Source organism: Panthera tigris, chromosome B1, assembly GCF_018350195.1.
Source record: "Panthera tigris isolate Pti1 chromosome B1, P.tigris_Pti1_mat1.1, whole genome shotgun sequence".
Lineage (NCBI taxonomy): Eukaryota > Metazoa > Chordata > Mammalia > Carnivora > Felidae > Panthera > Panthera tigris.
The window spans coordinates 53,789,803-53,800,698 of record NC_056663.1 but is presented as its reverse complement, the minus strand read 5'-3'; the positions used below and the strand labels follow the sequence as shown (position 1 = coordinate 53,800,698).

General features: G+C 37.1%; 1 protein-coding gene across 2 annotated transcripts in view; it reads right to left on the bottom strand.

The window, feature by feature from the left end:
• Nucleotides 1–217: 217 nt before the first annotated feature.
• Nucleotides 218–10,896, bottom strand: part of GLRA3 (glycine receptor alpha 3) — a 192,592-nt gene continuing 181,913 nt past the window's right edge. For both annotated transcript variants that reach the window (XM_007097140.3, XM_015544207.2), the window contains one exon: nucleotides 218–619. In XM_007097140.3, the coding sequence (XP_007097202.2) occupies nucleotides 341–619 (279 nt within the window). In that variant the 3' untranslated portion in view covers nucleotides 218–340. The remainder of the gene's footprint in view (nucleotides 620–10,896) is intronic.

The window sequence follows — 10,896 nt, the reverse complement described above, 5'->3', positions numbered from 1 at the left end:
GCAAGAAATTCCAAAGAAGTTTTCACGTGTACTATTAGGTGACATTATATAACAACACAAACACATTGGCAATAATATGTCCACTTACATGATATACTGTGAAAGGACAGATAATCTTAAAGTAATATGAAATAGAATCCTCATAGTATATATTTTTGTATCCATTAAAAGCCTCTTAATATGCCTGTGACTTTGCAGAGCAAATCATAATAATACCTTCCCATTTGCCACTTTAATTTGATGGTCCTTATTTGTATACCACACACACACACATACACACACCCATGGCAAAGAAACTTTCCTTTGAATTGATCGTTCGCACTTGCATGCCCCCGGAGGCTTAATCTTGTTGCTGATGAATATCCTCATGCCTAAGAATTTTATAGATAACCCAGTAGAAAATGTTAAAAATCAAAAAGGCTAATGGGAAACAAGCTCGAGAGATGGTGTCAATCTTCTTGGCTCTGTCGATAAAGACCTTCCTCATTTCATCAGGGCTTTTCGGCATTACCTGGACAGGATGGTTTGGGCCCTTTGGGGTCACACCATCTTTTGCTTGCAGACATGGCCCCATTCCATAGGCTGTGAAGCTGAATCGACTTTCCCTTACCTCATCATCCTGTCGGAAGAAAAACATAAGAAAACACTTGAGTCATGGAATAGAGCGTGTATAACAGGCATTTCGGATTTGTAATGTAAACTGTATCACGATAAAGGTTACAAGCATATAAAGATTGAGTTGCTTTGTTTCCCATTCAAGTTTTACTGATTTATCCTGCTGCATCATATAAACGTGTCTATTAAGAAATATGAAACTCTCAAATAATATGTTTTATTGGAAAAACTAAACATTCTGGTATTATCTACGTATTGCTACAATATATAAATAAGTTGAGCAAGCAAAGGAATCTATTGGGATCTTATACATGTTCATATACTATGTTTTTGGGTTTTTTTACATAATGTGGATAAATAATATGATGTCAAGGGGGAAATATCAAGATCATTGACTGGATTTTTCTTTTTCATAGAGGCAAACTTTAATGTTTATTTCCTATAATTTTTATATGACTTCATTGGAAAATACACTCTAGCTTAAGAATGCTGTTTGGGTTTTGTTATCCTCACCTAATGTGACTTCTATGTTTTACACTAAATCATCTAGAAGACTCTAAGATAGTCATATATTCTAGTTTATATGCGATTATTTTTCAGGTACATGGACTGAGTTGAAATTATGAATGAAATTTGGCTGAAGTTTATTTCATGTTCTGGAAAGATATTGTCAACTTTCTCTTAAATGTTGCAAATTAAAGAATTCTCCATATACATACGTGAAAAGAAAACCAAAATTTAAGCCAAAATTTACTTAATAAAAATGTGATAAATGAAATGTGTTCATGATAGGAAAACATGGCATTTAGAGTTTATAATGAAATTCATTAATGAATAACTTAATTTAATTCATTTATTTATAATGTAACAATAGACAACTGCCAATTAATTAGGGGTTTTTTTTGTTACTAAAACTGAAAGTTTAAAAGATGACATTTTCTAAAGTTGTTTTAAAGTTGTCAAAGCTCTCCTTTTATGAAAGTAATTTTTAATGGTAATATAGGAGACAAAAGTAATTGGCTCAAACTCTTGAAAAATTATTTTGGGTCTGTTTAAGCAGAGGCTCAATAAAATGTATATTACAAAATATGAAACTGAAAAATGGAAATTAAAATGGATTCTGAGCATGAGAAGATGATCAAAGTTCATGTAATAATGTTTGAAATAGTTTTTTGGGAATAATGGAATAAGGCAATTTCACATGAAAAATAAAAACAAATAATTCTTGGGAAACAGCTGAACTGTAAGATGCATAAGCAATTGAATCGTGAGGAAACAAATCTGAAGTAAATGCCGATGATCCTAATTATACTTAACTGCTGTTGTAATCTTATAAAAATTGGAAACTGAATTTTCAGTACTCTTTAAAAAAGATGTTCATTTATACTGGCTTTTTTTTTTTTTTTTTAGTTTCCATGGAAATTTTAAGGCTAAATTATTATTTGCCTTGAATTTTTTATGTCCCAGAAAAAAGTGGATATACAAGAAATTAAGCTGTTCCTTTGTAAGTGCTAAGACAGTTTCCTTATAATTTAGGAAATCATGCTGTTGTTTGCATTTCAGAAAAAAAGTGTAGATCGTTGGAGAATTCGTACAACTTTTGGGTGCAAATCAGCTGAATGCTGAAGGATATATAAAATAGCCTTTTAACCTATATCAACCCATGTATCCAAAAAAAAGCCATCTCAAAATAGGACAAAAGATAATTTCTCAATGAGCATTTACAATGAGGTGTTGACATATTAGTTGAACCAATTAAGAGATGGGTTACAAAAATGCTAGAATTTTAGGATTCTACTGTATTTAGTAAAGTAGAATCCATTTATTTTTTCCCACTAGCTTTACTAAAAAACAACTGGCATATATTACTGTACAAGTTTAAGGTATACAGCATGACCGTTTGATTTACATATACGATAAAATGATTATCACAGTAGTTTTAGTATCCATCACATCATATAGATAGAAAAAAAGAAGAGAAAAAAAAATTCTCCCTGGGATGAAAATTCTTAGGATCTACTATCTTAACAACTTTCCTGTAGATCATGCAGCAGCATTAGCTATAGTCATCATGTTGTGCATTACTTTCCTAGTGCTTATTTATCTTATAACCGGAAGTTTGTGTCTTTAACCACCTACCTCCATTGACTACCTTTCTAACCATCAATTCGGAAGAACTTAACTATGTTCAAACCCTTAGAGACTCCACCCACCCCACCCCCCACCCCGCTCCAGTTCTCCATCTCAAAACAGAGACAATCTTTTCAAGATTTAAGATATTCAGTGAACAACCACATTATGTTCCATGACATCTTTCCACTAACTGTGAGTAGAGGGTTAATCTCAGGCCTGGGCTGATGAACGACTTCTGATCCTTTCAGCATCATTTCCTTGAAAACAATAGAGCTCACTAAATGGGGAAGGTGGAGTTTGCTACATTTACTGCGCGGCACCGCTGAGTGATGGCCTGAAGGCCCTTGGGCTACGTGACCAGAACGTAGACAAGTCTGGTAAGAAATAAGGGCTGTGGCTTCTTTGTGTCAATGTGATAACATATGCTCTGACGTTTGTCCGTGGCAGCGCGTCTACATGCGCCTGTGGATGAGGCCCAAAGCAGCTGTGCTCATGAGTAACTGCCCTGCCTCCTGGGGAGATGAGAAAAAGCTACCTCTGATGTGCCGGCTGCCTCACATGCTCCTGTAGGACTGAGTGAAGCCCAGTGTGTCTGGAGGGTCTGATTGACACATTTAACCCCGCATTTCAACGGTGGTAACTGAAGCTGACCTGGCTTTCAGATCCTTTCAGACTCAATATGGCCCAAAGTTCAGGGAGGGAATTTGATAAGAATGTTGATACTGATCCCCCCTGGGGTTGAGATAGCCAAAGTCCCACGGAAAATAACTGGGGATAAATCTTACTCTCGTAATGTGGAAGACACAGAATGATCCCTTATTGAATTGGTAGACGGGTGATTAATGAGATAAAACTGAAGGAGACCAGGGTGATAAAACCGAGGGGAAAATGGCTCAAAATACAATTTTCTTGTCTCCTATTTAGTTGATTATCTGTGAAACGGAAACCACTTGGTAGAAAGAGAAATTAGAGCAAGTAAAGCAAGCAGGTTCATGGCCTGTAAGTCCACTTGGGAGTTGGAAGAACATTGCATTTAATCCCTGATGTTACTTCTTTGCAACCTTAGGCCAACAACACTGGAAACTAGTGAGTATTGTGTAGTCCCGTCCAACAGAAATATACTGGGAGCCACACATGAACACCGTGTGTATAATTTTCAATTTAAATTTTACACTATCTACCATTTTAATGAGTTAAAAGAAACCAATGAAATTAAGTTCAGTATTACATTTTCTTTAACTTAGTATGTCCTAATATGATTTAAATATTTACTCAAAGTAAAAAGGAGATCTTCTATATTCTTTATTTCATGCTAAGTCCTTGAAATCAGCATATATTTTTAATACACCTCTGTTCAGACTCTATATTTATTTTTTTTAATGTTTTTCAAGGTTTATTTATTTTTGAGAGACAGAGAGAGAGAGACAGAGTTCAAGCAAGGGAGGGGCAGAGAGAGGGGGAGACCCAGAATCCGAAGCAGGCTCCAACTGACTGAGCCACCCAGGGGCCCCTCAGACTCTATATTTCCAGTGCTCAATAGCCACATGTGGCTTGTGGCTACCATTTTGTATGAAGCAATTATAACATAAAGAAGCGGGATCTCTTTACTGTGAAGTACCAGCTGATATCTGTGGTCTATGCTTTCTAGGATTGACATAGGGATATATATATATATATATATATATATATATCGCGGGATATATATATATATATATATATATATATATATACACCGCAGCATGAAAAACAATGTTAACAATGTTAGCTGTGAACGCTGACTTCTAACGTGCTGCAGCTACTGGCCAGCATGTAACCAATGACCCTTTTGGAGCAGGTAAACTCTGGGGTGGTATATGAATCTATGCTGAGGACCAGCTTCCTGGTTCTCCCACTGCTGTGGGAGACATTGAACAGCAGAAGTAGTTACGTTAAGGGAAGTGGCAAACCTGGCCTGGCCATGTGATAAATAAAAATGAGCCTAGCCAAACCACATTCTCTGACCTAAACTCTGGCAGACACTATGATCAGGGGAGTCCTCCAGGCGTGGGTTCCCCATGTACTTCTCCTTCTGGAAAGGCAGGAAGCTACACATGATTCATGGGTACATTTGCTTTTATAGCTGCCATGCCGGGTTTTGCCGGTAGGCAAAAATTCTGGGCTATTCACAAGAAAGATCATGGCCAGAGGTAAATCTATTAGCTCTCTTTAGGTGGCTTTTAAGACACAGAATGAAAATTGACAGGAGTCCTATGAAAGATTTCCTGGCACATTTTTGCCAGCTGGGAGGAAGGAAATCTGTTCCAGTTCCGGCAGCTGCTTCCTTTAAGGAACCCTGTTAAATATGCTGCTTTCATCTCAGAAGTTAAATCAATGATGCCGGTGGGGAAAGGAAACAAAAGGCACTGATATGGGCTGCTGAATTTACTCCATCCATGAAGGCAGTTGAAACAAAGAAGACTGGTTTGAAGGCTGGGCTCTCCTTGCCCAGCTCGGAGTGGAATATCCAGCAGATAGTATCACCTTTGGCTAAATGCATAAGTGGAAAGGACATGACACATGCATGAGGGATCTTGCCATTTCTGGTTTGAACTTAATCTCGGGCAGTTGTTTCCTAGCCCCGTTACAATTGGATGTACTAAATGGGAAGCCATTAGAATTGCTTAAACCTTCCTTTGTGGTGACTATTAAACAGTACAAGATTCCAGGAAGGTACGGGGCACTTGGATGGCTCAGTGTGTTAAGTGTTTCATTTCAGCTCAGGTCATGATCTCACAGTTCCGTGAGTTCAAGCCCTGCATTGGGTCTCTGCTCTCAGTGCAGAGCCTGCTGTGAATCCTCTGTCTCTCTCTCCTCCTCCCCGGCCTCACACTCTCTCTCTCTCTAAAATAAATAAACATTAAAAAAAAAAAAAAAAGATTCCAGGAAAGTAAATGAAACTCTTAGTTCTGATTAAAGAAATAGTGGAAGCAGGGGTGCTAAGTCCTTCATTAATTTTCTCTAGAATAGCTCTATCTGGTCTATGATAAAGCTAAATATATCCTACAGTCTGACTGCTGACTACTTGGAGTCACTAAAGAAGTCCCTCAACAGCCTCTACCATGATAAATAGTAAAAACTGAAGAGCTTCAGAAGGACAAAGGAGGATGGTATGCCTTTTTAAAAATATTTCATTTTTAAGTAATATCTACACCCAGCATGGGGCTTGAACTCACAACCCCAAGATCAAGAGTCACATACTCCACTGTCAGCCAGGCTCCCCGAGGCACTGGTATACTTAACAGACTGGACTAGGGTTTTCCTGTTAGGTTTATACAAAGAAAAAAGCCTGACCCTGTGTATCTTCATGTGGTGTAGACCCAGTTAAGGGAATGTGAAATCTCCAGCTTATTATCACAAACTGGTTTGAAACAGCTTGGTCTAGGTCACTGTCAAAAGGAAGTTGGTTAATGATAAATGGTAGTTTCTCTCTCTGAGGAGAAATTCAAGGGAGGGTTTCGTAACTAGTGGCCCATGTGACTAGGTAAAGGTAACTAATTAACCTGGTTAGAATTCAGGGCCCAGCCCCATCAGACCAATTTCCAGAAATAATTGGAGGAAACCATTAGGAATGATTTACAAACAATAAAGGACAAACCATTATCTCTTCTGCATCCCTGTATGAGAAAAACAGCTTGTATGTAACACTATTTGTAATTTGGCAGATACATTTTGATTCCTGTTGACCATTTTGTATAAAGTGACTGGAAGACGGAATGAATTTGAAAGTGGAACATGAGCAAACAAACTGTGACAGGTCTGAGGTAGGCAACAAATAGCCCAAGTTCCCTCTCTGACGCCTTAAAATCCATCAGATCTAGAGGCATCTGCTATGAAAACACATGCAGACTGGAATTTCTGAAGAAGACTCAACAGTGGTACTGTAAGACGGCTGCCAGAATTCTAGACTGGAAATCTCTCTGATCTATTTGAATGGCAACTACTGATACTCTCTTGTGCTCTGGTAGAAGCAGTTTCCAAACTGAAGGAACCCAAAGGGCATCAGACTTTATTTAGGCTTAAAAAACCTATCATCCTATGATGGGCAAGGTCAGAAAGGTATTTCAGTCTAAGTTCCCTGATAAAATGAAACCGGTATCTTTAGGAACAAGCTAAGGAGAATTAGTCAGGCGAAGTACATCATATCCATGAAAAGGTAGCTTATTTGACAATGGACCAGAGATGGAATCTCCAGCTGGAGCTATCCAGAGTGGTATGAATCTCATGATTCTCTTCCCACTGAGACAAAGCTGGTCACCTCGTTCACCAATAGAAATTTTTACATAGAAGGTCAGGAGCTAAACTACACCTTCAGTCTAATAAATAATTGTAGTTGAAAGCGAGGTAAGTCCACAGAATGAACTGGCTTGAGAACCGGTGTATGTGGCAGTATCCGAAGTATTGCTCTCAGAGCAATATCTGGATATTCAAAGCTCTTGACTCGAGCCAGTGGCGTTGCCTTATGGTCAGGCAAGTGGCCCGGGTTAAACGAACAATTAACAACATCCCACGGTGGGAGATGAAATTCCTTATAAAAATTCCAGGGTATAATTAAATTAAGTCAAGTAATGTTTTCCTGGCTGTTAGCTCAGAAGGAGAATAGAGTGCCAAAACAGATGTCTTGGACCGGCCATGGATGTAGCCATGATGGTGTCCAGGCCATGCAACAATGGACAGAACTGTAATATATTCCTCTGTTGTGTCATTGATGTGGTGGCAGCTTGACCTGAATATTAATGAAGGAAAATATTGCTTGAAAATTGCCTTTGAATTAAATCTCCTGAGGATAAGTGCTAACACATTGCTGGCAGATGGAATGCTAAGGTCTTTGACTATGGCTCCTGGAGGATTCCGTGGATTTTAGCAGAAATAGACAGAGTCCATCTTGGGCTTTTTTTATACCATAACAGAAGCCACAGATGAAAATACCATTAATGGCTTGGAACAAAGCATTTTTATATCAGTTTGGGCTCCTGGAATAGATCTCATTGAACAAAAGAACACATTTAAACATGACCAGTGAACAAAATGGCCCAAGAGTGCAACAGAGTGAGGGCATTTAAATAGAAACTGGAATGAGGAATTAAAACACTTATTACTAAAGACAGGACAGCAAGGACATAAAGAGCTGGCTAGTTCACAGGATGAGTGTGTAGATCACTTGAGTATGAGTGACAACAACAAAGAATGCCTTTAACAAGGTTTCTAGTTTCTGGTGGTTGAAGTGGGGGGGGGGTGGGAGCAATGCTGTGACACTATTTTGTTATTCCCATTTACACACATTTCTTTTGCATTGTAATGGTTCTGATATAGCATATCAGATATATATTATATACCTGATATAATGGTTCTGGGCCCATGATTGCATTTTCTAGCTGATGGGATCATTGCTGCTTCTGATCTATTATTAGATCATATTTATATTAGATGATATTAATAGATAGATCATATCTATTTCTTTAAACTAGGAAGACATCCATGCTCCCTGTGAGTGAGGGGACAAAATATGTTGTGTGCTTGAGTCCCGTGAGGACTTCCAATTAGACGAAGATAACTTTATCTGCTGTTTCTCCTGACTTTTATCCTTCTAAAAGTTAAATAAATGACATGAGACTAAAGCTTATTTCTGTCTCGTAACCATGACTGCGTTCTCAAACCTGTAATCAGGGCTATCGTGCTGTAATGAACAAAGCTACTTGACCTCTAGGTGTCGGTTTTCATAGAACAATGACACATTTGAACAATTTAAATTTAATCGTCTTTATGTACCATTGATTCCTCATAAAATTTGGCAACAACCTGTCAAATCACCAGCATTCTATGTGCATGCAATAATGACAGCCTGGGGGAGGGCATTGTTTCTCACACTGCGGTCCACAAAACACCTGCCTTGGAATCACTGGGGCGGGTTGCAGAGATCCAGTTTTCTGAATGGCAATTGTGGAGATTTGTACTCATCACTCCTAGGTTGTCCCAGAAATCTGCATTCCCAACAAGTTTTCTAGGTGATCATTATGCACAGCAAATTCTACAAGCGTTTCCAAGAGACATTAATGTATCTATCCAAGCAGGCTTGAATTTAGTGAAGAAACATCTTTTGAATTCCACTCAAATTTACATTTTTAAGTGGCAGTTTATGAACACATACTCTGGGATGACTTTTGTGTTAGTATTTAAAAACTATTATTTCATTTTTAAATAATTTTCTGTTTTACCTAAGGCTGCTTCTAGGTAATGTTATGTGTAAGGTTATTTATATGATCTGTATCTTTATCCATTTTTAAATCTACCATGGCCAAAGCATATCCTGGGCAATGGACTTTGCATAATTATGTGTCACAGCATGATAGAGTGCATTACTGTTTTCGAAAGCATCCGGAATATGGTTTCACTAACATCATACTTCCGATTAATTGTGGTGCTAGAGAAATAGAAACACTTTGAACTTCAATGAAAACATTTCCCTCATGAAAATGTCTTGTTCAAATACTTATTTCCTAGTAATGGTAACAAAAACAAGGTGTTGAGGAGAACTTACATTCTAAAAAACATGAAAATAAATTGGGCATTTGCATTATAAAAATATGTGTGTGCTATATAGGAAGTCATTTCCAAATATATCCTTTTAATCTCAAAAATATTAGATGGTCCAAATTTACAATCTGACTCAAGATTGACATTTGAAATGCAAATGTGCAGTGAAATTCTTTATTCCAATTAGTACTCAAATATTTGTTTGAAATAATTCAGTTTTCTGGAGATATCTTCAGCTTGAGTTTCTAATAGACTGAAGGTCAAACATGTGAAGTATTTAGACCAACATCTAAAACTTTTGACTCAAACACTATATGTTAGCCAATATTTAATGTTGATAAAAGTAAGGCACTTTCCAACCCAAGATATAGGTAATAATAAAAATTAAATAGAATGAATTAAAATGAGCAAAAAATGAGCAAAAGAACATGGCTGATTTAAAAAGTAAAATTGAAGACATACCTTAATTTACTCACAAGTAAAATCACTTACTATGCTTTAAGCAAGTTAGAAGGGTAGGCAATGAAGAACGTAATAACCCATTTAGTTAGTGTGCAATTCTTTATACAGGAGACCTGTTTTCACTAAGTTTGAAAGTGAGAAAAATGTTTCAGTAATTAAACATCAAGATCACATTGTGAAATATTCTACATGCTTTTTCATTTTATTAGAGAGTGATGCCAAAGAGTGACTCATGGAACATGCATAGTATAACTAGAAATATTGAAAATAGAAAATCCAAGTCTAGGGGCATTTGGGTGGCTCAGGGGTTTCAGCACCCGACTCTTGGTTTCAGTTCAGGTCATGATCTCATGGTTTGTGAGTTTGGGCCCCATGTCAGGCTCTGTGCTGACGGCTGCTTGGGATTCTATGTCTCCCTCTCTCTCTCCCAAAATAAATGAATAAACTATTAAAAAAAATCCAAGGGCAGAGACAGTCATTCAGTTGAATTACTTCATCTCCATCATATAACATATATTAACATACAAGTAATATAAAAATTTATTTCCTATCCTCTTCTTAGTCCTTAAAAATGGCCAAAATCTTATTTTTGGGTGTGGGAGTGGTGAAAGCATGAAGCTTGCTAGTGAGTGATAATAAAACATGAAGACTCTACGACAGCATGAATGATGATTTATTATGTGAACTGCTGTGGGGTACAACAGTATTAACTACATTATTTTCATCCTAATGTTTCTCCCCTGGTAGGTGCCTTTGGGTGTTCTGTATACAATCAAGATGTCAAGTAATTATGCCAAAGGTCTTTCTGTTTCAACAATTTTCTGTAACTTCTAATTGCCAAATAGGAGAGTAACAAAGGAAGGAAAAGTGAATTGCTGTTCATTTCCATTTACAGGGTTTCAAAGTGTGTGGATTTTGAAAAAAAAAATTTACTAATAAACATAGCAGTGGCTTATTTTTGTTGGGAAAATCTCCATCACTTAGAAAATTCTGAGGTAAGATGAAATATAGGAATGAATTAAAAATTATTTTTCCAAAATACATATCAGTTTAATACATCTATATACATTTCCATATTATTTTAAAATAGAAAGCTTCAAAGAATACAATTAGAGA